The sequence below is a fragment of the Gallus gallus genome, chromosome 12, assembly GCF_016699485.2.
Source record: "Gallus gallus isolate bGalGal1 chromosome 12, bGalGal1.mat.broiler.GRCg7b, whole genome shotgun sequence".
Classification (NCBI taxonomy): domain Eukaryota; kingdom Metazoa; phylum Chordata; class Aves; order Galliformes; family Phasianidae; genus Gallus; species Gallus gallus.
The window spans coordinates 12,815,588-12,843,419 of NC_052543.1; the positions used below are offsets into that span (position 1 = coordinate 12,815,588).

The following is a 27,832-nucleotide window of genomic DNA, read 5'->3' on the forward strand; positions in this document are numbered from 1 at the left end:
GATACCTTTCGAGAATACTTGTTAATATGCAAAGACAATATTCAGTTTGTGTCTAAACATCAAAATAAACTCAAATTTCTATTGGAAAACTGAAATATATTAATTAGATTGAATGCATAAAATTAGAGCAGAACACAGAACAGAAGTACTGCTATACTATGATGTCTCGCTTGGACAAAAAAAACAGAATAAAAGTATTGTATTTCATGGTAGCGAACTAGATTTATTTTTGGAAGTTAGTAAGAGAAAAAGCAACTCAAACTTGTATGGGTTAAGCCTTTCCAAGAGGCTTTCCAAGAGATGCCTTAAGACCTGAATGTTCTAGGAAGGCCAAAGAAAGCCTAGAGCTAAGACAGATGATCTGTCCAGATGAAAGGCCTACCAGTCACCCATTTTTGTCTTGTATCCTTAAGTATAAGAGAGGGGCAGAGGACAAAAAGAGAGCAGCTTTGTCCTCTTTTGTCTAGGCAATGCCTACGTTTCTACAACTTGCAAAAGCTTCTGGTAGGGTCAGTCCCCAGGTCTCCCAGAGACAAAAGTTTGGCAAAAGACAACTACAGACACCATCACCATCCCAAAAGTAACTACAGCAAAAGGTACAGCTACTTCTTAACAACTCCCACTCCCCTGCTCAAATGGCTAACATGCAGCACAGCACAATCTATGAGGGTCAGTTTTTTTCATAAACTTACCCATAGAGCATGCTCAGTGATTGCCTTTTCCAAGTCATCATTCCTCTATAATATTTCTCCTGAGAGAATAGGTTTCATATTAGCTATGCAAAGCTATGAATATATATCAAAAACTAATCTCACTGTAGCTCAGAGAGCCAAAGAAACACCAGGAGTACAACACTGACTGTCCTGCATTCTCACCAACTTATGGTCTAAAAGGCTTTTGTACTGTGCTGAATCTGTTAATTACCATATGCAATTTGAGTGCAATAGGTAAAAACTTTGTTGAGAAATAAGAATTCAAGACTCTAAACTAAGCAGCTCTAGTTAGGAACTGACAAAAGTGACAAGTCAGTAAGTGAACGTTCAAATGTTCACATAATGTCACGCGGGTACGATTGTGGTGCTCATTTTACAAGGGTAATTTCCAACACAAGCATGGCTAACCAGGCCCAGCAAAGTTTTTGTCCCTGCAGTGAAACACAAAAAGGTCACCTTCAGTGAATTAAATTAAATGGGCAATAAATCAGGCAGCAAAGCTGCATATCTAGTGCAACCTGTTTAATTGTCCACTGTATATAATAATTAACAGATGGAGGAAGGAGGGAATCTATACACAATATTTCAGTTGAATTTTGGCTTATTCATTACTCCACCCAAGCCCCCAGAAAAACAAACTTTAACATTCATTTTTTTTCGTGTTCATAGTATTTTACAAGTTTGAATGAGATTAAATGAAGGAATGTTTTCTAATGGTACTATCAATACACAATTCCTGAAATTACAGCAATTATTTTATTACCTGGCTGCATAACGCCTGTTCCCATTTTTTAAATTCTTGATTAGTCTTTTCAGATTTCTTACCAAGAGGCTTTAATATTATTCAGAACCACAGTTAAGTTTTGCATACACACACAATCCAGACAAAAACTGCATCCTAAACATTAGAAACAGCCGATGTAAAATGAACATAAATAAAGCTGTTGTGCAGCACCATAAATAAATCTCCTTCTGGATTCACCACCAAAATCCTTAATATTTTAAATCTCTTTTACCATTATTAAAAACCTTCTCTCTCTTATCTAATTTTAATAGCTCTTACACTGAAGAATAAATTCATGCAAGTCCAAAGCACACATCTATTTTGGTTTAAAAATGAAAGAGATGAGAAGACATTTTGAAACAGAAGAGTTGATGGCTGGGTCCAGGGCTGAGTGCCGTACCATCCGACTGGCACAACCAACTGTCTACTTCAGCCTCCCATTTCTTTGATGCATCATACATTAAAGAAATTAATCTTTAATTATCAAATCATTCTGATTTGAACCTCTCAGTTTTTTGAAGATGCCAAATACATGTCCCAAGGACCATAGGAGTCGTGATGTCTCAGGGAAAGACAGCATTTCCTGGAATTCTTGACATACCAAGGCAAGAGGGTTATTATTGTTCCTTACTGAGAGTTTTTATTATCAGTTCTGTCATTAACTTTGACCGAAATCCAATTCTGGCTAGCTCCCTGGCAGGACGTTAAGATAACCAACCACTTACAAAAACTCTTCTTGTACTTTGTGAATCCACAGCTGAGTTCTTGCTGCTAGTCTGTATTTTGCCATTTTAATCTTCTATCAGACAGCTAAAACAAAGCCTTTCCATGTGAAATTTTCACACAGAGAATGTAGTTGCCAGGAAAAACTAAACAGACTGCAAGGAAACTGCACAAATAGTTAATATCCATCAAAATCTGTATTACATTCTGCTTTGTTTTCTTCAACTAGATTGCTGTTCAGAATACCTTCAAGACCTCTGCTGACACAATAACTTCTATCACACTGCACTAACACATTCAGTACTATTCTGTACCAATACACTTTAATAATAATAATAAAATGCCTTTCACTTGCAGTTTTTGTATCTCAAACAGTTTTTAGCCTAACACAACGCATTTCCTATTTGTCATGAATCAATCCCCTGTAGCTTTACAAGTTCTGTAAGTCTCAAACTGTCTCAGTCCTACTATTGGTCGCCGCTCACATGCAGGGGTAGAGTTCCCCTCTCCGGTGAACATAATGCAAATAAAGAAAAGAAGTTCATGGAATTATCGTCATCTGTCTCAAACAGTAACACAGAAAGAAAGGCATCATTTTCAAAGCTATCTATTTCCACATCTTCATTCCTTTGACTTTGAAAGCCACTGAGATTTAAAAACCTGAAAGTACTGGACAAAACTGAAATGAGTTCTCCTGTCCCAGGAACAGAGCTCCTATCTGCTGAAGGTAAATCTATTACTTTCACCTCAACCTTTCCTTTAGCGCCACTGTGGTATTTGCAACTCTATGGCCACTTTAAAGGCTAGAAATAATCCTAATCCTAAAATAGCCATCCATCACATTTGCTTAGAGAAATGTGTTCTAGAATCCAGGTTAGACTTAATCAAAAAAGAAATTTCTCTGCAGCAGAGTTAAAACCTCTATGAAAAGGTTATATCAGATTTAGAACAGAAAAAATAACAACTTCAATATCCAATTGTGCTAATGGGAAAGACAGACTATGAAATACTTTTTTGATTAATTTTTAGTGTACAGTTTAATTCTCTCTAAGCAGCTTTCACTGTTCCCCTTTCACACAGGGCACAAAGTTTATAAATTTAAACTTGGACTGCAAGATAGCTTTGAGCATTACTGTGCCAGTAAACGCACAGCAAAGCATAGCAGGTACTAGCCTCAGCATGTCCAAACGTCCAGTTCTAAAGTTGTGTCTATTCTCTAATGATCAAAAGGTCTGAGCAAGGAGGTTATCCTCTTATCCTCTAAAGAAGCCAATCAAAAATTAAAAAAAGAAAATCTATTCAACAAAGAACAAAGCCAGCACTGATTAAGAGTGGAAAAATAAACAGCAAACTGTGTGCACAGCAAACCAGATCTGTACAACTTGTGTAACTGTTTTCTTCCAAACCACAGCCACAGCATGTATGTATATACAACAAATACTCACAGAGCATATATATGAAATTAAAGAAATTTCTCTTCCCTTATAGACATTAACTGTTAGTAAATAATGCAGTAAGTCTTGTAAAAACTTATATTTAGTATAATTTGTGGTGATTTTTCTAGCAAGTAATAATTTCTTGGAAAACACATTTATTTAGAAGATAAAAGCTTGTGTACAAGCACAACAGAAATGATTCTGGCAAGGTCCAGTACTAGAAATGAAAAAGCCTACACATATATACACATCCTCCATCTTTTAAAACTACATAATTTACACATTTATCTTCCATGTATAGGGCTGTTTTCTAGTACAACATACAGCATATTCTATGATTCTGCTAAAAAGCATTAAAAATACATTTTTTGTTTAGGTCAACATTTCTTTCATGATCTATATAACATGCTATGTACCTTGTACATTGTGATATTCTTGATGAAAAACAAAGTCAAAACTTCTGTGTACAATTCAGAACAACTAGTTATAAATAAGAAATAAAATAGAATGAAAATCAGAACGAAAAGAGAAGAAAGTCTGAACTGCAAGAAAGGAAAATAGAAGGACTGGCAGAAAGCTGCTTGTTTGGGTTTAGGGGCTGGGTGATGAGAAAAGTACTCAGTATAAACCATAACTAAAAGTTCCTCCAGGGAAAAAAAGCTGCATAAATCTGTCCAGAAGAGTGAGGGACTGTTAGACTGCAAAAGAAAACAGTACGCATGAGGATTCAGATGTGAAGTGACGTACAGAATGCTTCCATCTGACATAGGTACTGAAGACTTTTAAAAGACGTGAGTCACATCTACAGTATAGCTACATAGAGCAAGATGTAAAAAGAATGGTAAAAAGAATACAACTGCCAGTAACTAGAAAAGTAGTTTCAAAGCGCTTGAAGTACGAAAGACAGAACTCAGCTGGTAGGACAAAATCTAGGAGTGATCAAATACACACTTCTCAGCTACTCAGGAAGATTGGCACAATACGGCAAAGAACAGCTTAGTCTGAAGGGTACGAATTACTAGAACAGAGTCAGCGCTCTGAACAAATGCTATCTGAAAGAAACAATTAGAGATGGGCATACAGCCCAAATCAATAAATGCAGGTAACTCTAGGGCAGAGTGTAACGGTCACATGAGATAATCTAAAATACAGGTATCTTCCCATTGAAAATTTACCACCAAATGCACCACAGTTTTAGGTGCTCTGCAGCTCTAGAAGTTTTACCTACCAAACGCCTTGGTACACGTGTTGCTCTGCTGTCAATTCTTCAATAAACTACATAGCCAAAAGTGTTCCTCCCCTTTAAAAAAAAAAAAAAGTCACTTCATGCTAGATAAACAGGTTCTACGTGGGCTTGAACCAAAGGCGCTAAAACTTGATGGAAAGACATTGTTGTCTTTGAGATGATGTGGGCTCAGGCATATAGAAGTAGTTCCCTGTATATGAAATTAAACTAACTTTGAATGCTTAATTTCTAGAGGTACTTGCCTGCTTCCTTTGTTTGGGACTGATGACGTAAAAATTGAACAAGCTTAGAAATCCAAAAAACTTATCCATAAATAACGGGTAACATAGGATGGGAATCAAACATACAATTCTCATTAACACTAAAAGAGTGTTATGAACATATTTTGAATACATCATGAAAAAGCTGGAAAAAAAATAACGCAAAAATTAATTTTAAAAGCATCGGTAGATGTGCACAATGCAGAGAAGGGAACTTGAAGGAAACCTAAACCTAATAGCAATCTATCAAATATATTACTGGAAAATCTCAACTTCAACAACAGGCATATTACAGCTGTGCCTGTACTGAGTCCCTAAGTAATTATAATATGCAGTGTTTTGGAGGAACATTTATTCAACTCCAACTGTTTTTCCTGCTTGGCTTACTGTATTCATTGCACCTACAGGCCATAGTTTCACTCATGTTAGTGAAAAGACAGAATTTAAGTTCTTACAAGGAGCACTAAGGGGATCGCTACATTTCTCTGCAATAATCTTAAAACTTTTCTCCATGCTTGGGCAAAGTTAAAGAAAAAGCGAAATGTACAAGTCTAGAAAACAACAGTACAGAGTTGGTGAACTTGAAACATGTCTGCCAACTTAGAAAAACAAGGTATGAGAAAGTACAGAGAACAAGAAGAAAGCACTGAAAGAGTCATTGTTCTACTTATTTGTGGGGGGAGGGAAAGGTGAATTCTCTGAACGTATTAATCTGGATGTTAAAACTTTACAGCATTTGAAGCTATAAAAGTCAGTTCAAATTAGCTGAGAATGCCACGTCACATGATTTCCCCATTTATATCTTTAGCACTCAGTTATGTGCTTATTGCATGACCTTAATAGCAGCAGTGCTCCAGCGAAAGATCAGGTTGTGCCACAATGATGGGCTCTATATAGGTGCTACACTACAGATACTGAGCAATCACAATAAATTTGCATGGCATTTTAAAAAACTTTTATCCCCTAATAGATTTTTTTTTTTAAACTGTGAAGAAATATCAGTTTTCAAATCAGGTATTTTGGAGTTTAAAGTCAAGTACTGCTAATTAAGAGATGAAGAGAGATTAAACCTGGCATTATTAATAGAATAAAATTGCATTTAACTTCAATTTACTAGACTGAGTTTTGCGATTAAAGATTACTTTATTTTGAAAATCTTCCAACGCTTTTCTATTAAAAATAATACTTTCCTGATTGTAACCAGTTTAAATTGTCAAAACATTTTCTAAGTATTGCACCAATTTTGTAAATCCAGAAGCTGTGTTAAAGTAAGTTGTAACAACCTGTCAAAACACAAAAGGAATCAACAGCGGGGGTTGGAAGAACTTGCAGGTTTCTTCAGACCCAAGCATCACTTTTTCTCCCAGATCTGAATACTTGGATATAATAGCAAGGGACACTGCATTATGAAACAAGCAAAGTCATATAGTCCCATGTTACTTACTTTGCTGCCAAGGCAGTAAAACTAGAAAGGCAAATTCTCCCAGAAATTCTACTAACAAGTTTCTTCAACTGAAGTTATATCTTCTGATACTAAGAGTAAAAACATATAATTAAAATAAGTAAATGTTTTTTGTTAAGAGTGGTGTTTATAGAACCGAAATAATTGGAAACAGCAGAACACAGCACCAAATGACTTTTCAAGTTATCACTTTCTTATCACCATCTTGTGACTAATACCTTTCTTGAGTGATCCAAAAACTGGTCAGATGCAACTAGCCAAGCCTCTGTATCATTTCAATACAGCTACAAATCCAGACATTTTGAAATAGAAACCAGAGCCATTCAGTGATCAGTGATGAAAATGGGCAAATGAATTAATTTCCCTGCACTACATGAAATTGGGATAATACCTACCTTACAGTAAGGCTTAATTCATTAATGATTATGAAACACTGAGAGATCATTAGCTGGATAAAAAAATAAAAATCTCTAAATCATTACATTTGGACTGCCTCCTCCCATAAATAAGCATACGCTGTTCTACTTCTGAAGTCATTAACGTGTGCATTTACTTCCTATTTGGTTTGTTTCTTTTTATATTACTAGTAAGTACAATGATTTTTATCTCCTTTATTGTATAACAATAAGCTGTTGCAGCATAAACAGGTTATATTTCAACAACTTTAGTGTTCCACTGAGCCTTCACAATCTCTAGCGTATTTAAGGTCTGGAAAAATATCTATAATCCACCAAGTGTGCCTATTTCCCACCCCCCTAAAGAGAGTTGCTAATACAAACACTGCACGTGGGTCATTCAGTGCATTTTTAATGCTTCATTTGACATCCTTACCAAAGTTAATTTAACGGAAAATAGCAGCATATAAAGAAAAGCCAATCTAGAATGATTCATTATTGAAAAAATAAAATTATTTTCAAAGTTTTCTCTCCAAAAGGAGACTCCTTGGGAACTCCATGATTTAGCCTCTGTTAACAATTTGAATCTTATAATAATTCCAACTATTATAAGTTTCAATGCAAACAATAATACCACTCATGGCAATAGTTTGCCACGGGTATATAGACAAATTTGTTAAATCAAGAGCAACGACACTACAAGACAAAAAAGTAACAACTGCTGTTGTTGTTTAAAAACAAAAAAGCTCCTGAAGTTCCCCAATCTTGCAGAAAAAAAAAAAAAAAAAAAAACAGATGCAACACTGTTAGTAAAAATAGGAATATTTAGCAAACATTAAAAACACATCTTTGTTTAAGGCCCTAGTTAATGCACTTCATAGAGTCACCCTTTACTATACAAGGTATACTGTTTTCTTCTAACGCTCTTCAGCAAGTTTTTATAAAGGTATTTTAATTGGCTATTGAATGAAAGTACCATAATTCAGGGGAAACTTTCAAGTACTCTTGAAGTGTCTTCTTGCAAACACTTTAGTGTGTGTGCTTTAGTCACTGTGACAGAGAGCCAGAGAAAAAAACAATTGAGGCTACAAAGCCATAGGGAAATTCTTCCAACAACTGTAGGATTTTTATCCAGAAATAGAGGATACATTAATTGTACGACCATATGCCAACCACCTTAAGTCCAATCATTAAGGCCACAATAGAAGATTAATAAATAAATAATCAAGAAAGCAGTTACTACCTTCCTACAAAGATAAGGAGGATATGTTTTAAAGAAATAAAAAGGAGCAACTTGACTTTATAGATAGGCCTGATAGATTTTTGGTCTACTATTTAGTATTGCAAAGCTCATCTTTGTAAATAATTTTCCTATGTAATATATGCTTTAATGTATACTTTTATTATACTTTAATGGGACTATTATAAGAAACAGTGCTAGCATCTTAAAATTTACAGTTTATAAATAATTCAGGCTATGTAAATCAAAAGATAAAACTGCAAAAAAAAAAGAAAAAAAACCACAACCTGAGTGGCTGCAACAATGCTGTTACTCCAGTTTAAATTTCTCTTTGGTAGCACATAGTTGGAACAATGTTCCAAGTATATGCACCTATGCCCAACAGATCGCAGAGTACTGTTTTTTTTCTATTTTGGTAACACTTATATGAAATATCATTATAACAAAGTTCAACATATACTGTGCTGTTCTGCAGTCCCTTCAAAATGTCACAAGCATCCAGGACTGAACATATATTCCTAATGTTTAAGAGTTAGAATATATATGTAAAAGCATTCATCTTAGAAGATGAGCACAGGAGTTTTTATTTCTGAAATTCTTGTGCATATGCCTCCTCCAAAACAGCATTATGCTTCAGGACCAGTATGTTTACAGTAAGTGTGTATGTAGTACACATTCACTACAATAATGGTAAACCCTTTTTTTTCCCTAAGTGTGGAAGGCAACAAAATTTTCTGTAACTCATATGCTCAATAAAAATTATCTTCCCTGTTTCTGTAATAGCGATGTACAGCATTTAGAACTCCCACCAGCACCAGCACCCAACAAGAGTAACAAAACAATGCTAAAACACTAGAATGACAAATGAAATTATTACCATTCTTTAGGGCATGACAACCTTTTTCTTTCTTTTTTTTTTTTTTTTGCCTACTGAAACAGTTTACAGAAAAAATAATTTTATTAGTGGTTAAAGAATGTTAGCATGGGATTTACTCCTGTGTGTTACTGAATGCCTCAACACAACAGCGAATGATTATAAATGCACAATAATAAAACTACAAAAACAACTGAACTACAGAAATATATCATTAAGGCTTGAGAACATTTCTTCTGTTGGATGAATTTTTCAAGCAATGAAACACTTGGCTTTTGAAAAAATAACTGAAGTTTGTAACTTTCTAATACCGGGGAAAAGAAAATATAGGCCAAGTATTTGGGGGATTATCTCTTTAAAAGCAAAAACTTTTCTGATCAAAGGAGTTAAAACATAGTTGAAGGTACAACAGGTCGGTAACATCAACAAGTAAGCAAATCTTGTGAACATCATTTCTACATCGCATAAGTAGAGAGGGCTCAATAACGCTAAGGAGATACGTATTTGCTTTTCAAGAGGTAAAGGCAGAACAAAAATAAAAAAGAAATTTTCTAGAAATAGCAGTGCTAAAGGCAATTATATGTTGTCTACTTTCTTTGAGTATTTGTCCCACTGTTTCAGAAAGTTATTTCAGAAATCAGGCAGATAATGTATTTAAAGCATTACCAAGATAGTTACTTTATCTAAAGAAGTATCATATGTAGTATTTTTTTCAGGAGTCTAAAACTTCACCCTTTAACTCTTTTAACTGCGTCACTATAACACTTATTCGGCAATACCTTTACAAAGTTAAAAGAGCAAGTTCAGTTCTCAAGAGAAGGTAGCAGAACTCTATTTCATTACCAGCATTAAAGCAATTTCACTTTTAGAACAAGATATTTTTCAGAAAACCTTAAGTGATAAATCACTGATTTTTTCCTCGTAAGAGGAAATAAATTTGCCCTTTTACTTGAAGGTCAGAGTTCTGCCTTCAGAGCAACACATATACCAGTGTGAGGAAAAAAAATATGCTTGTGAAGAGTTTGGAGTACTGAGACCAGTTCTGGACTCCCCAGTTGAAGATAGAGTCCAGAAGAGGGTCCAAAAGATGATGAGGGACCAGGATCATCTCCTTTATTAGGAAAGGCTGAGAGACTTGGGACTGTTCAGCTTAGAGAAGAACAAGGGGCAATCTTATCAATGCTTATAAATATCTAGTGGGCAGGAGGTCAAGTGGATGCGGCTAGGCTCTTTTTAATGGTGCCTGGCAAGAGAACAAGGGACAATGGGCACAAACTGGAACATAGGAATGTCCATGCAAACATGAGGAAAAACTTCTTTGACAGTTACAGAGCACTGGAACAGGCTGTCCAGAGAGGTTGTGGAGTCCCTTTCTCTGGAGATATTCAAAACCCAACTGGACGCTTTCATGTGTAAACTAGTGCAGGGAACCTGTTTTAGCAGCAAGGTTAGACTACGTGATCTCCAGAGGTCCCGTCCAACCACTAAGATTCCATGAACACTCTTGTTTTTTTAGCTCCATAGAAGCCCTAGTGCTTATGTTTCCAAAGAGGAGCTTCAGCATATTTCACTTAGTCCTCAGCTTTCATTCAGATCTGCAGGAATGTTTTACAGACATCACTTCCACTGTTCAGAATCTACTCTCCCACTGGATAAGAGTTTGTTTATAGACTTCAACATCTGCAACTTTTTTTTTTTGCTCAAGCATTTGTGCAAGTTTTTACCAGTAGGAGGATTTAAGTAGGAGCAGAAGGTCCATTCAATAAAGAAAATACAACTTTGAATCTTAGAACTTATGAATCGATTCATAATAACTAATGCTAGGACTGAGCATATGATTTCATTTTTATGGATTAAAAGCTTGCCTCTGTTATCAAGTTAAACCCTTGCAAAATGCTCCACAACTACTTGCAACATAGTCCAACTTAATTCCTATCTGCCAGTCTCAGAACTGCTTTTACATAAAATAGCCAATCAATCAAATCTATTTGCATCCTCCTTTGCTCCACCACACTTATTCCTATTTTAATTATAAAGCAACTAAACGCTAGATGAAGCAATTCCAGAACAGACGTAGATTGAGAGTTCAGAAGCATGTCAAATGAGTGGTGACTTTATATTTCTACATTTATTTGAAGAAAAATAAAAGTAACTTCTTTAAAAAGTAAAAGAATCAACAGAACTACAAAACTAAGAATAAATCTTTGACTCCTCCATCAGATTTCTATTAGTTGTTTTCATCTACAAGCTAATAGCAATGAATAGTCACAGTATTTGTGAAGGAGCCTACTGTCCAAGGAGAGATCAATCTGTTGAAGTTAGTTACTGTGTAAAATATGACAATGTTCTTTCCATTCCTTTTCTCTCTTTCAATACACTTGGAGTACTCTTTCAAGTTCTTTTCATCAAATCTTTAACTCCTTGAAACAACTGCTCCCAAAGAGGATTCTAAAACATCACTTTGATGAAGATAAACTAAAATCAAGTCAGGAGGCACATCCATGACATTCATGTAGTTTGCAGCAATGCGTGTGGTACTAAATTGCACTGCTTTTGACTGTTTTTACCCCCAGTTGTTTTAAAAGCCCAAATACCTGTCAAATTCAGAGGGCAAAATCCCTTGGGCTTGGATGGATTATATCCTGTAACATCTTCAGAGTGAGTTAAAATGATCACTGAAGTTGTTAGGAGAATCTACCTACTCATTTCAGTAATTTAACAGACTTCTGATATAAAGCTACAACAGTTACATTAACATAAATCTAATTGGTCAGAAAGATATGAAACCTTAAGTCATCTAAAATAACCTATTTTCCTTAAAATCAAGTAGTATATATTTAAATCATCGGATTAATAAATATAATTACACTTATCATTGTCACCATACAATGTTACTGTACTCCTGACCAACAAACAAACAACTCTCAATGTAAGACTTCAAAGCCCAAAGCCTGTTAGCACTAGTGAATGAAGCATATGCTTAGCTATGAAAAAATTACTCTGCTAGAATTACCTCTCTGAAATAAGTCAAATAAAAACATAACAAAATAGTCAATTTTGACATTTCATATTTTGTTGAATATCATTACTGCACAGGCAATCACTGTCTCTTACATATAAATTAACAGCCTACCATCTGTCAAGTGTTCAGATAATCACAGGGTTTAATGCACAATATGGTTATTAGAATGTGACCTGACAAAAGAAAGAGAACACAACCTAATTTGGACAACGAAATCTATGATCTCACTTGCAAATGACAGTTTGACAAGCTATTATTCTGCATTTTGGCTTCTACAGTAAAAGCAATTTTACGCATACATAATTCTATTAGTCATACAGCCAACTGCCTGTGGAAGATTACTTCAAACTATCAAATTTGCTTGGTCATTCGGGGTTTTGAACTTAATTCTTACACAAGCATTTGCACCATGAATAGGAGTTCATGGATCTGTGCACAAACACCTACGAAATACATTAAGTAAAAATAATATTTTGATGCTACCATTTAATTACAACTTCCCATTTTAATTTTCAAGTAAGCATGCAAAAAGCCATTAAATCCATTAATTACCTATATATCAACTAGTGTCTGGTGCTACAACGGTGAAGTGTACAGGATGCTTCACAATATGTTTCACATCTTTGCTATGTGCTAATGAGCATTATTTTTATTCAGAATAGTACTTGCATACTACCTTTATGACATATTCCATATGCAATACCTTGGTATTGCCGGTGTAAAGATTAATGACAGTTACTACCACTCAAGGTTCCAAATAATAATAACAATAATAATAATAATAATAATCCTATTACTGTCTGTCTACTACAAAAACCCTGTTCCAGGCAAGCCTCACATACCCAGGACTTCCACATTTTTCAAGGACTCAATTGCATAGTTAATGCTCCAATATGATATATTTTCAAAGGACATCATCTAAAGATTACTTCAAAATGCAAAATAAATGTTTGAGAAAGATGAAGTTCTGTCTTCAGGAAATAATAATTAAAAGAAAAAAACAAAAGAGAAAAAGTATTCTAAGACAGTGACAAAACAAAGGAGTTCAACACAAGCTGTTACATTACCTGCAGGACTTCAGCAGGATAACAACCATGTAATTAGGAAAACCAACAATTGAGAAAAATCATTTATTTGCCTTCACTGAATATGTATTCTTTCAACATTCATGTTTTCCTTAGTTATGAAAAATCCTGTTTTCTCCTGTCATGTTGGGCAGACGCATTTGTGAGTCAGTGCACTGAACCTGTGTGGCAAAGAATCATGGGATCACGTGGGCACTATCAAACACACAAACATGAAATTGAAGAACAACACTATAGATTTTTCAAGCTTTAGTTACACAACAGAAGAACCTGCCTCAATTGTCAAGGACCGCTAACAACCCCAGAAGGCAAGGAAAAAAGGAAAAGATCATGGTCTGTGCAAGGCCCGTCAGTATTTCTGAATGTAATGCTACTTAAAGCTATACAAAACAACACAAAACAGACAACAGTCTGCTCTTCTGATCAGTTCCTACTAAAAGACAATTAAGAAAAATGACAGCAAACTAAAGGAAGGAACAGACTACATCATTCAGGTTCAGCTTTACACGTAGTCAGAAAGTTTCTCCATTAAATGCCACAAAATATCAGTTATACCAGATAAACATCAAGAAATTCCATTTTCCAAAGTACCTGAGTGACCTACAAGTCTTATCCTTGTTTTGAAGATCTCACAATCTAATCACCATGCAGGGCAACAAGCTCTCAGACACCTAATAATGCACATAGTGGAATTCATAAAACATACTTAGCTGGGTCATCGGAAGCAGTAATTGCTTTGTGTGGCTCCAAGCAGCCTGGGGAGGTTATTGTGTGGTAAAGGTAAGAATAATCATTCTACAAGCTCCTAATTTGCTGGATGTCTCAGTTTGTAGTAACTGTAAGGTGGTGCATCACACAAAAGCATCCTACATTAGCGTGAACTACAAATGTTTACCTAGGGAATGATCGTGTAGAGAAACGACTAAGTAGCCAATTCAGTGGTATTTAATTCACTGAATTCATCAGGTAAAGAAATGTAACCTTAGCAAAAGACAAGCCTCTTGAAAAATTGGGGCTTATGCTCTTCAGTCACTTCAGTGCATCTGAAAAAATTACCCTTAAGTTTAACCACCCAGAACATTATTCTTAACAGTAACTGACAATTTCCAAATAATTTCAGGATTTAACTAGAAAACATTGCACATCAAATCCTGGATTATGAAAGCTAGATTTGCATGGAATTGTATTTGTGAAGTTATAGCTTTTAAGGTTTGACACTTCAGGACTGGCTTGCAGTGAGACTAACACTGAAGTTAACCTTCTATGATGGCTGCTAATTGCTACCTATTCAAGTGACTGCAGAAGCAGATCTCTGTGACCACAGCTGCTAAATGACACCCCATCAACTTTACTGCTGTACAGGACACTTCAAGCAGAATGGAGTTGGCCAGCTCTAAATAACAGTTCCTATGGTGACTTCAACTTACAGCCTCTTGAGAAAGGCTGTGAAAATAACTCAGTCTCAATAGGGTGTTCTAGGCTTCACTTCTCACTTCAGGTGAAGTGCTTCTGGAATACAGCCTCTGCTGCACTTCCATAATTCACACTAATGCTTGCAGAAGTAGGGATGGAAAGCAAAGACTTCTGGGTCAAAGTCTGCCTGACTGGTGGAAGGAAATGCTTCCTATAGATAGTGTAGCTCTCAGGTGGGAACAGAACAGCAGGGCTTGCCAAAGGTGGTTTCCAGCAGACATGTAATGGAGCTAGTTCTGGAACTGTTAGTTCTACTGAACCCCGGTGGACTTCCTCCAGCATCATCTCCAGAGCAGCTGCTCCAAGGAGCACTGTCCTGGGACAGGATGCACTTTCCAAGAGGAACTGGCACAAAATAAGATATACAGAGGTCATACGGTCGGAATAACACCTTACAGCATTCTCTCCTTGGAGCTGGCAAGATTTCTCTTTGTGTGTGTTACGTCTATTACATTTTATGCTTAGAGACAGAACTACTACTAGAGTTCTGTGCATGGAGTTCCATGGATAAAACTTAGGTATTTAAAACTGTCTTCTTGTATTGGGCATCCAAGTAACACTGAATAAATAAATAAATAAATAAATAGGAAAAAAAATGCTTAGAACACTTCAAAATCCACTGTTTTCAGGATATAACTTTTGCTTCTTGAATCCTGCAAATAAGACTAAAGAAAACATATATACATACATATATATACATATCTATCTATCTATATATATATATATACATATACATATATATATATATGCTTCCAGGATATTCTGTTTTGAACAAACTATTTTCCCTCCTGAGACTAAGTACAATCACAGATATAGACATCATAGATACAAGAGCAGGAACTGACCTAGTAGCCTGTTAAAATGACCAAAACAAATGGTAAGGAAAACACTTGTGCATTGTGTAAGGAAAATACTGTAGGTGAGAGGAAGGAAAAAACACTTTAAAAATAGTACTTTGTAATCAAAGAAGCTTATGCTTCTCTTCCTCTCAGAATATTCTGGCATTAGCACTGCCTGTACATTTGCTTCTCTGTAATAATTTAATTGCTAACAAGATCAGAGAAAATGATTTATTCCACCCCCAGTCTTCCTACGTTTGTACGTCATCCTATGGGACACTGGCTTTCTGAATTGCTTTTGGCCATCTGATATTATATTACTGCAGCCTTCCTCAGAAGGAGCCAGGAAAAAAAAACCACAAAATAATTACATTAATCCTAGGAATCAAAGCTTATTGACTTTCCCTTGAGCTATAATACAAAAAGCTGGTTACAGAAGTTGCCAACTTATTTAATGATACCACCAACTTCTCTCTGAACTCATCAAAATGTCTTCTGAAAAAATTCTCAAGTTGTTGATGTATAGCAATACATTATTAACTTCAGTTCATCTTAATGCTGAAGATAGTAACTCTGCCTGCCTCTGTTCCTTCTACCTGTTCATGCCTAGCAAAACACTGATAAACAATGTCAATGCAATGAAAAAATCTCTTCAAATGTGTTCTGTATTGTTACGTTCCCAGACAAACCAAGATCCCCTTTTCATCTCTCTTATTGCCATCCTCTAACTTGTAGAACTAGCAAAAAATTAAAGCAAGAAAAAAAAAAAAACAAGCCAAACTAAAGCAGTGCTGTAGTAAAAAACAGTATAAATCGAAGTGAGATATTTTCTTTGCATCCTGACTCCCAAACACTCTAAGAATTTTAATGGAACTTCAGAGTATATTCAATACTACCTGAAATAGATGTGAATTTATGCCAGTCTTTCAAACAAAGAGTATTTGCCTTCAGTTAGTATTGACTTGCACCTTCATTTCAAGAAGCATAAGTCAACCTGAAGCAAAAATATAAAGTATCAAAAATTTAAGATGGAAATGCTGATTTCATTTGAAGCAGAAATTCATAGGTTTTTCTCCCAAAGCCAAATCAAAGAACCTCAGACTTGCTTTTGTTGTCCAAGTTCATGTTCACCATTTAATACATTTAACTAAACATTTCTAAAACTCTGATTTAAATAAAACATTGATTAGCTAAGCAAAATATTGGTAATCTAAATATGTCATTTTTATAGTAATGAATGTAAGGAGGTCTACTGATATTTTAAATCATATGTGTGAATCAGGGAAGGAATTTATGCTCTCTCAAGCTGAGTACAGAATACTGAGATCAGTAAAAAGAAGAATCAATTAGGTACTGTAGCTGCTTAGTTCTAACCATTAAGGACAGCACATCTGAGAGGTGAAAAACTATGACATTTCATAACAAGGACATGGCAAAAGGCCATCCTCGCTTTGTAGCACTGAATCCAAGTGTGATATTCACTACAACGAAGCCACTCCTCAGCATTCCATCTCATGGAAACCTCAGCCTATCTCAGATAGGTCCTCTGGGCACAGAGTGACAGCCTTCTGGGAAAGCAGCAGGAACAAACTGCTAAGTTTCTGCCTTCTTTACTCATCTCAGTCTACTAAGAAGATCAGTATAGATTCCAACAAACTCTCCTTTTGTTTGAAAATGAGGGGGAAAGACAATAATTAAAGACACAAAAGTGTGATGCAGGCTTAGAGATGATAACAAAAGGTTTCTGGAGAAATATTTAATGAAAAGGAATTTACAGTATTACTGTAGTGTTACTGAGTAGTCACTGAACTTTAGGGATAACAAAACACTGCAGCTTTGATTTAAATGGTTGTAATTTTCTGCTTTTAAATCTGAAATACTATATCTTACAATACTGCTGCAGTATGATTATTTAGATATTAAACTTTGCCATCATACAAAAATGGCATTACATACATCTAGAATGGATAAGCAGGAATAATGGTGAAGCGGTGCATAAGTAATGAAAATTACACTTTAGATATAAATTGAAAATCTCATTGAATTAAGCCAGCTTTTTATGTTGACAGGATACAGTAGGAGATACAAAATTAGAATCTTCAGTTGATTTCTACTCAAGAGTTCAAAACAACAATTTCAGAAGTGCATGATAAAGAATGTCCTTTTTAAAAATTGACTTGCATTAACCTTTTGTCAGTCTACCTAATTGAATTAGTTTAAAGGATGTCTAACATCTGCAGTGACATGTACTATCCCTGTTGCTAATCCTAACAGAATTATCTTGCCAGGGTGATGATGCATTTCAATGGTTATTCCTGCAGAAATATTTACCCCCAGTGGGTGGAAGCACAGTTGAACAAAATAAGTCTCTCTTTAAATTTTTCTGATAGCCTGGCCCTCAGCGCCTAGTCTTTTGATTCCAAGTTTGGGCTTGCATCTGCTCAAAAGACAGTTGAATGGTTCTACACATTACCTTCATCTTTATCCTGAGGGTACCAACAGGGAGTACGTTTAATATGTCAAGTTTCCCTATAAAATATTCAAAGCCCTTTTCTAAATCTTAGCATCAGAAGAGGTTCCTAGTGACTTGAATGCTTTCCAGGTAGCTTTATGAACCTTTCAGTAACCATTTTTTAAATAACAGAATCACAGGGGTTGGAAGGGACCTCAAGAGACCATCGAGTCCAAAACTCCTGCTAAAGCAGGTACCCTACAATAGGTTGCACAGGTAGTCCAGAGCCATCTGGATGCCTATCTCCATTGAAGGAGACTCCACAACCTCTCTGGGCAGCCTGTTCCAGTGTTTCATCATCCTTACCACAAAGAAGTTCTTCCACATGTTAGTACAGAACTTCCTGTGTTCAAGTTTTAGGCCTAATAATCTTGCCCTAATAATCTTTGTGATTACCCGAGGCCTTTAATCATCTTTGCAGCCCTCTGCTGGATCTAGGAGATCACAGATTTTTTTGAACTGGGGAGCCCAGAACTGAACACAGTAGTCTAAATTTGGCCTCATCAGAGTAGAGTAGAGGAGGAGTATCACCTCCCTGACCTGCTGGCTATGCTCCTTTCTAATGTACCCCAGGATAGCATTGGCCTTCTTGGCCACAAAGGCACACTGCTGGCTCACAGCCAACCTGTTATGCACAAGGACCCCCAGGTCCTTTTCCACAGAGCTCCTCTCCAGCAGGTTATCCCCTAACCTTTACTGATGTATGCTGTAAGACTTCAAACTTGCTCTTGTTAAACCGCATCAGGTTCCTCCCTGCCCAACTCTCCAGTCTGTCCAAGTCTTGAGAGTCTTTGAGTCTTTCTGCTATCATACAGCAGTACCTAAAAGTTATTTTAACACACCTACCTTTCTTAATAGTAAGAAATGGATAGCAGTTTCCATTGGATGAAGACTTATCATGTAGGTTTCATATGTGGACAGTTTTGAAGTATACAAAAAAAATAAACAATGACTGTGTGATTTAACTACCATAAACACAAACAGTTCCTTTATAAAATCCTTCATATGCTGGTGCAAAGACTGGACTGTTTTGTAGCGTAAGCAGAACATAGTTAATCAGACCAATGTATTTTGCTGCAGTTCTTAAAGCACTTAAAAAAATTAACAGGCTAAAATACCAAATTCAATGACTAAAATTTTATTTCAGATCAACTATGACTAAGTGGAATCCCTCTAAGTGTAATCTGAACTTCTTTTTGCCATTTCTGCTCAGAAGGTAAGGCTTCAAGAGTATGGCACTGAGAGAATTCTGTTGCACATTATATTCTCTCTAGAAATCAGGCATAACTGCATTTTTCATGTTTAGCCCAATGAACAAGTTCATGGGTTTTTTTTTGTTTGTTTGTTTTTTGTTCCCTTCCCCCTCCCCCCAAATCAAAGAAGCTAGCCCTTAGCAAATGCAACCCAGGGCAAAAGGATTATGAGAAACACATCAGCATTTTGAACGGGCTTTAAAGCAATCTAATTATTAGCCACATGCTCCAATTTGTGAGAAAAATAACAACCTAATAACCAGATTGTCATCAGACAGATAATGAAAAATGTGTGCTAGCACTGAAATGCTACATCTTTCTGTGCCATCTGCATTCTATAAAATTCTGCTGATCTCTCACTTGGTTGACAGACTATCAACTGAAATAGTCTTGTCTTTTTTTAAGAATTGATAACATTTAGAAGGAAGGTGATTTTAACTTAAGAATTATCTGTCTTATTTAAGGCTTGACACTACAACAAACTGCTCCTTGAGAAAAGACCGGCACTTGGGTTAAGTAGCATCTTTCAAAATAGAACAATCCAGCATCTGTTAGGTATAGATTTTCAACTTTATACCTACATTGTTTTAAATTGGAATGCTTATGATGAGACAAAGTAAAACTTGTTGATAAGACATGAGGTATTAGTTACACATCTTTAAAACTTGAGGAACACATTATTCCTTAAATTCTGTTTGTAGATTCACCTGATTCAAGGTAGCAGTTTATAACACCATTAAACCACCTTCAGGAAAGCAAACCAAAGATGTTTCCAATGATAACAGCTTACAGAGGTTAATGGTTTTATTTCACTCACAAAAAACAGTTCTGACTGATTACTACAAATGTTTCCACCTTACCCAAGTACTCATATAACAATGGGACACTAAGCCTGAAACAATGGCAATTTCTAGTATCCTCTGAATCTCCTAGATAAGAAGAAGCATTGCAGAATTTGAATTTTGGTAAAGTTCACATTTCGTGTAGTATGATGCCACTGTATTTTTTTTTTTCCTATTATGATACAGGGAATTTTAATGTCATATGATGCAGCCACCAGGAAAACATGCTACCATGTTAAGTAATCCATACCTAAATTCAAACATAAATTTGGCAGCTACTAAGTAGAAAACCTGTACAGTCTCATGGCATGTAGCCTGAAAGGTATAATCCTCATTTTCAAGGTGTTGAAAACAATCCTTGGAAATTTGAAGGACAAGGCCTGCAGGGCTCTTGCAGCAAATTTACTGACAAATATGAGCAATCAGAAAATTCTTCCAAGCACTGTTTCTGTACCAACATCCAGAAATCTGAAATAACTCCTCCATAAAATGATAAAAACCACCAGCACTCATGGATACTTTAAAAAAACACAATATGTATTTAAAATCCCTATAGCGTATGTGAAGTACAAAGAAATATTTGTACAAGCTACAGGCACCTATATTCCACTCTTGGTAAAAATTCTTTTTTGTGTTTTTGAAAAGGAACAACATGTATAACCTAGTAGTGTCCTTGACAAAAGCCATTTTTCCATACTATCTACAACTCAAGACAAGACTCAGTACTCACCAGTCATAATCCGTGAACAAGAAATTAAAAACTGTGACCACAATATCACCTTAGTTGTATGTGAAGTATTTAAGACAACACAAGCAAATGAAAAATTACTTCATTCAGCTGTTAAACTTATACATACAAAAACGTGCAGTAGTCAACACAAGCACTAAACCTCAGCCACTATTACTTCATCTTCACTTCCTTTCTTAAGACTCCATCTTCCTCAACTCTGAAAAAACACCCACTGCAGAGTCTCTGCTGCAAACAGAGTTTGTGCTGAACTAAAAACCTATGGCAAAAACTTGATGATAGAAATACCACAGCATGATTCCCTCCCCACCTCTAAGAACAACCCTGTTTGCAGTGTGAAAACCCTCTTCTCTCTCAAGCGCGCTATCTTAAGATCATTTTCTTTCCATTCCAGTTATTTTAAACTATGTATACTATCAAAGCACAGCAAAACTCCCATTTATGCCATTTCTAATGCTTCTGTAAACTAGACACCATCCAGAGTCCTTGTGCAGCATTACTTTGTTTCATCTGCTAAATGGTGTGCTACCACTTGAATACTTTATCTTGAAACCAAAAGCTTCAGAAAAACAGCCATTTAACAGGTACTGTATAAACAAGTACCGAAAAAGTGAAAAAAATGTAAAACACAGATTGCTATTCTAATTCAATACAGCAAAAGAAAGACTACTTTATTGTCTCATTTCAGAGACAATATATCAAAGGCAGAAAATGTTGGCTTTATAGCCATTGAAAATATGAAAGACAATTCTTGATTCTAAGCATAAGATTCAAAACTCATATTTACTGAGACTTGAGGAATAAAAGGAATAAAAAGATTTTCCCCTCTTCCCAGGAAATAGATTAGGTAGGCATGACATTTTTCCACTTCAGTGTTGCATGCGTTTATAAGCTTCCCTTTTGTAGCATTTATGAATTCAAACGGTGCTAGGGTTAAGCTGGAGGAAAGCAATTTGGCATGCTTGCTTCTGCTTTTATCAAAGAAAGCAAAAGCAGTCCATGAGGTCTGGGCTGACCTTAAAGCAGAAGTGTTTATCAGGGGATTGCTAAGGACTTACCAATTGTGTTTGGTAAAAGGGAACCTATATTTGATGACACTTGCACACAACGTGTCAATAATATAATTGTTATTCTATTTCTATAAGTATGCTCTATGTAAATAGCTCCTACATGTAAATTACAAGGACATATTAATTCTATATTTTACAGGATGTAGAGACAAGTTTCCAAAGTCAGCTACTTTCAAATTCAGAAAATTTACACAACAGAATTCAACCCATGTGGTTCCACGCGATTATATTTTCAAAGTGTGTGTATACATATATGTATGTGTGAATGTATATATATTTATGCATACACATATATATGCACAAATACTTTACCACAGACAATTTCCCTAGGAACATCAGGCTCATGAAGGAGGCCATCTGGGGAAAAAAAAAAAAAGCATCTTAAAAGTACTGCAGCCATGTAAAGGATGCAGACACAAAGGAATCTTTACCGAAATAAAAACCGCATAAAGGGAGCCAGGAGCAGAGAAATGCAAGCCAAAACTCTAAGCTGAATATGAACACAGTAAGGATTAATGCATGCGTATTTAGCTTACAGGCCACCTATCACATGCAATACAACAGGTGAGTGCCTGTTAATAACTATAATTAAACAGGAGATGAAGCAGGTACAAGCAGCTGTAAACCTACACAGCACTGCTGTCACACACAAGTATACTTCCCTGCACCTCAAAAGTTTTCCTTTGAAAATACTCCCCACAAATATCTGTTCCAATTTCAATTTTTTGTGTGCATTCATCTACCTATAAACAGCTTAACTGTGCATATAAACATTAAAAATCAATTTACCATGTCATAAAACAAAAACAGGCACAGAAAAATATCAAACCCATACAACACATTCATTTCTTCTATATCACACAAATCTGTTGTTTAACAAACGTTTCAACAGTTGATCACAGTTAGTTATAACTCATGACAACACACGTCTATACTAGTTTAAATTTCACTGCATAATGTGACTGTCTCTCATTTCTAAATCTTCCTTTTGTGCTGCAGACTCCTTTAATTATCACAGTTCTTTTCTGGGATACTGGAATTGGTATCACTGAACTCTGATATCAAAGTTCAACTCTTCCTAAGCTGACATCTGAGAATCTCAAAATGAAAGGAAGAACTTATTGAAACCACAGGTGAGATCACAGGATGAAAATGAGTCTTTGCCACAGTGCTTAATGCATTATACACTCTCCTTTTTTCCTAAAAAGAGAAAAACCAAACAACCCGTATATTTCCATTTTAAATACAAATCAAAGAATAAGTAATTCTAAGAATGTTAAATTCTCTTCAGATACTAAAGTTACCAAGACACTTTGTACATATCTAACTATCATCCTCAGTTACTTTAATCTCAGGGATTTATCCACAGAAATTACTGAGTACAGAGTGGGGTGGAGGCAAGGAGGGGGAATGAGATCTCTGCAATATTATGCATCTGATCTCCTGTCTCCTGTAGAAATGCAATTATACAGGCAAGCCTCATGTAAATTCAGAAGAATCACAAAAAATACCACTTTTAACAATTTTTTTCCCATACCTAGCACTACTGAACTAATGACCAGAAGCAAAACCAGTGCATTTATTTTTAAATACACGTAGCATTAATCTTTGCAAACATTACTACACCAGAATACCTTAACTACTGTGAACAAAGCTAAAGTCAGCAATCGTTCTCTAAGATTCGGCCACCCTCAGCACATCAACTTTCTTTACACTTTCCCTCTAACTACCGCTCAGCAGTTTTGTATGGTAGGAACGCCAGGTGGCTAAAGAAGTTGTCCTGTCAGCTTTATCTTTAATCCATGAACTTTACGTCTGTGAATATAACAGCAAAGGATGTGTGGCAATGTTTGTCAACAAAACACAACAAATGCACTTACCTTTACAGTATCTTCTCCTTCCTGCACTTTGAGGCTACAAAGGCTCACAAAATAAATATTTGGAACTAATTATTTATGAATCAGTAAAAGGATAAGTTACAGGGGAACTATCCCATACCTTTGTTAGCGAGACAACTAAACAGAGTCAAAAGATCAATTTGTATAAGCCAAAATTTAAGCTAGAAAACGGTTATCAAATGGATTAAAGTGAAGTGGCTTTTGACCAAACCAGTAGGTCTTTAAATTATACAGATGATGTCACTTATTAAACAGGCTAATAACAAGTTTCATCAACAAACTGCCCTGTGGGTAGTTATTAAACTCCCAGTCTTCAAGATGACCAACAGCCATTCCAGTGCTCTGTTAATGCTCTCATCTGTGTGGCTGCTGTCTACAAAGACCAAATGAATGGAATTCAGCTGAGCGCCTTTATCTCATTTTTCAAACCTAGGACATGGTATCCCATCTCATTTGTATTAGTCTTATTTTCATATTTTCCACACATTTTCTGAGTAAAAAGAAGGTGTTTGTGTGTGTGTGTGTGTGTGTGTGTTATTTCACAGCTCTCCAAGCCACCCACAGAGCTCATCAGCTGGAATGGCATCAGTCATTCTACTCTATGATAGTCATATTGATTGGTATCTCCTAAAGCAATCATTTTATCACTGATAGGGTTCTGGGCAGGCACACACTTTGACTTTCCCCTTAGATATGACAAATGCAGTCGCCATTTTTTCAGATCTTGTGCAATTCACTACGCATCCACTACCACAGGATGACACGTCTACTCCTCTGAAACTGTGCAGCCCGTGTATTTATATTTTTGTAATTCACATGTCATACCTTCCATTGCCCTTTTATTAGTTTATAATGGCTCTGCTTATTATTTCCTCCATGAAAGTATCAGTAGTGTATTCCTTTCGAGTAATTTTGTACAGCATCGCTTTGAATAAACTCAGTATTAATAACAGGCTTCTCCCCCCAGTACAGCGTACTCCATTCTTAAACATCAGAGTGTACTTCTGATATCTGCCACACACAGACTATTTTACCTGAGGCCTGCCACAATCATTCTTCATAGAAAAAAAAAAAACCACCCCAGCTGCAGCTGTTCCTTGATAAAGTCAGAATGTGATCGTCTGCCTTCTAACACCATGTTTCTACACTGATGCCTCAAATCATCATCAGTTCTGGTAATTGTTTTCTTAAGAACCCTTGGTGTCCACCATCAATGAAGCTTTTATTCTCATGATAAAGAAAGTATATTTTGTATCCACATAGGGACATTTTAAGATGCACAGCATAGTCACGTGTAAGGCGCTGTGTGTTTATGGCAGCAATGGATAAACACATCATCAGCACACTCTTTTAAATAAAAAAGTCTTAAAACAATTCCACAAATACTTTAACTTAATGCTGTGCATCTCCAAATACTACACCCAGCAGCCTCAGCATTTCATACAGAGCTACTTTGCTGAGACTACTGACTCAAAAAGATAATTAAAAAAAAATGCTCCAAGAGTAAACCAGAAAATCCATACCAGCATAGCACGATTAGTTTTCCATATTAAAATTATACTTGCAGTCAGTTTTGCACTTAAATTAGTTTAAGTTATTCTTAAATATCAGGCAAACACATATCTAATTAGATGCAAGTTGATGTAAATTTGAAAAGGCAATTCACAGCAGTATCTAAAAAAATGTAAAATAACCTAAGGATATGTCTTCTCTCTAAGAAGTCACAGTCTTGCAAGCATACCTTTGAATGTGCACATTTTCACGTTACAGTTACCAATATTAGCTGTACTGACGAGCTACATATTTTTGTATGTATTTAGAGGAATGACATCTTAATGTAGGAGAAAAGTAGGCCAAAGCAGAAAGTTATACAAAACATCACTACACGAATCATCTCATTATTGTAAGACCTGTAATGAATTTTAAAAAAGTTAAGTATTTTACGTCTACTACAACACAGCTTAATGTATTTTAAAATTCAACCCTTATTTCCCCCAAATGCTTAACATCATCAATTATTTTAAAATGTATTTGTAAGCTATCAAACAGATTTTAAGGATACAAATTTATTATCAATATTCAAAGTTATATATATTTACCTTCAGTGTTCCTACAGGAAAAAGTTCAATCAAAAAGCAGCATTCAGTACCTTAAATACTAAAAAAAATAAAACAAAATCTGCTAATTCAGAACCAAAAATCATGATCAGAAAAGTCTTAAGTGGTTTCTACAAATAAACACAAGGATCAATGAAACACTCGCTTTCCAAATTTTACTCAGATAAGAGTTAAACGGTGTATTACTGTAAAATGAAATGTTTAGTTCAGTGGAATTCCCATCAAAGTTGAATAGCCAAATTCAACTGAACACAAATTGAAGCATTATGTACTTTCCTATAGCATTCAATTTAATTACCCTAAATGGAGTGTTACTACTGATTACTGTCTCCCAAGCTGAATAAGACCATTTGACAGTTACTCTGGAAAAAAGCATTTCAAAAAAACCTATCGTAATTTTGAAAGGCTGGAAAAGAAATATCCTGTTTGATATGGGAAAAACTTTCATCAACATTTACTAACCATCATGCCTAGTGCTTCTTTTGCCAATACTCTCAAAATGAAGAATGCTAATTGGTCACTGCAAGAGTACAGCAGTCAGGCCGCTCACATATAAACTTCAAAGAGCAACTTGCACAAAATCAGTGCCATAACATCACTCTCAGAGAACTTCAAAGGGCTTTGTGTTGAGATTACAGTAAGATTATTTGGCCTACAGCATACAAAATTCTCAGCTATGCTATTTTGGGAAAATATAATAAAATCTCCACAGTTCACACATTTCAAATGCTAAGGAAGTGCTCACCATGAAGACGCAGATGACTGTCACTGCCCTGCTGAACCATAAAATTGTATCTCTAATGTACAATGCCAAGGACAACTAAAAGAATTTCATTTTTTCCTTTCAGATAAGGTAATCACAAGCCTTTCTCGGAAATTAACTTTCCATGTAATCCAAATCCTTCTATCTCATACCTGGAGATTATTTCTGTTTTTTAAAATCACACGCCTTTTAATTATTAGAGATGGCTTACATATGCATCTCTGGAAATACAGTTAACCCCTATTTCTCCAGCATTTTGTTTCCAGAGCGTGAGCATGCTGCCCAGTACACAGATAAGCAGGGAGCAGGGGGAGTGCTTTCTCCCCATTTGATTCAGCTAATAGAAACCTGAAGGCTGCTCAATGTGACAGATGAGCTATGTGAGCTAAAGCAACTTGTTCCGCTTGTCAGCCTCCAAGAGCCTACAGCAGCGAGATACAATTGTGATGACACCACGATCGCAGAACTGGGTCAAACATACGGTCACTTTAAAACAGAATGTCAAATGCTCTTTCTACTTGAGAAATTTGATTCAGTGACACTAAAAGCTGTTAGATACCATTAGCTTTATATCTAGGTTCAAAATGAAACCGTTACTTTGACAGTATTTCAAGAAGCCTCTCGTGAGCCCTACATCGCCATTAAAGCTCGTAGAAATCACAAACTGCCAAATAATGTTCACTACTGCCCATACGGATGGAGTACTCTATGACCAGGACACTGCGTTGTGTTGCACCAGGAGATCTGCGCCTTTGAAACAATATTTGCATTATAACTTCATACATTAAATGGATTAAAATCCTTACTGAATTTTGAAGATCAAACAGACAAAATTTAGGAAAAAAAAAAAAAGGAATAGAAAAGTAAAAACAAAAGGTATCCCAACTGATGCCTACACCTATTACTTAGTCCAAACTACCTCACAGAAATGAATCACTTTGTTTGTTTGTTTTTTCACTCCAGTGCAATAGAAAATGTGCTACTCAAATATATGTATTTAAAGAGGACTGACAAGTACTACTTAACAATCCATTCAAATTATTTCCATGCATCTTTGAAGTTCAATTTGTACTGCGT

At 35.8% G+C, this 27,832-nt stretch overlaps 1 protein-coding gene across 12 annotated transcripts in view; it reads right to left on the reverse strand.

The window, feature by feature from the left end:
- Positions 1-27,832, reverse strand: part of FHIT (fragile histidine triad) — a 512,804-nt gene that overhangs the window by 474,053 nt on the left and 10,919 nt on the right. For 5 of the 12 annotated variants that reach the window (XR_006931286.1, XM_046899951.1, XM_046899952.1 and 2 more), the window contains exon 2: positions 22,290-22,334. The exons of the other annotated variants lie outside the window; for them this stretch is intronic. Coding sequence is in view for 2 of the 5 variants with exons in the window: in XM_046899951.1 (XP_046755907.1) it covers positions 22,290-22,334 (45 nt within the window). In the remaining 3 variants the exon portion in view is untranslated. The remainder of the gene's footprint in view (positions 1-22,289; positions 22,335-27,832) is intronic. 12 annotated transcript variants of the gene reach the window in all.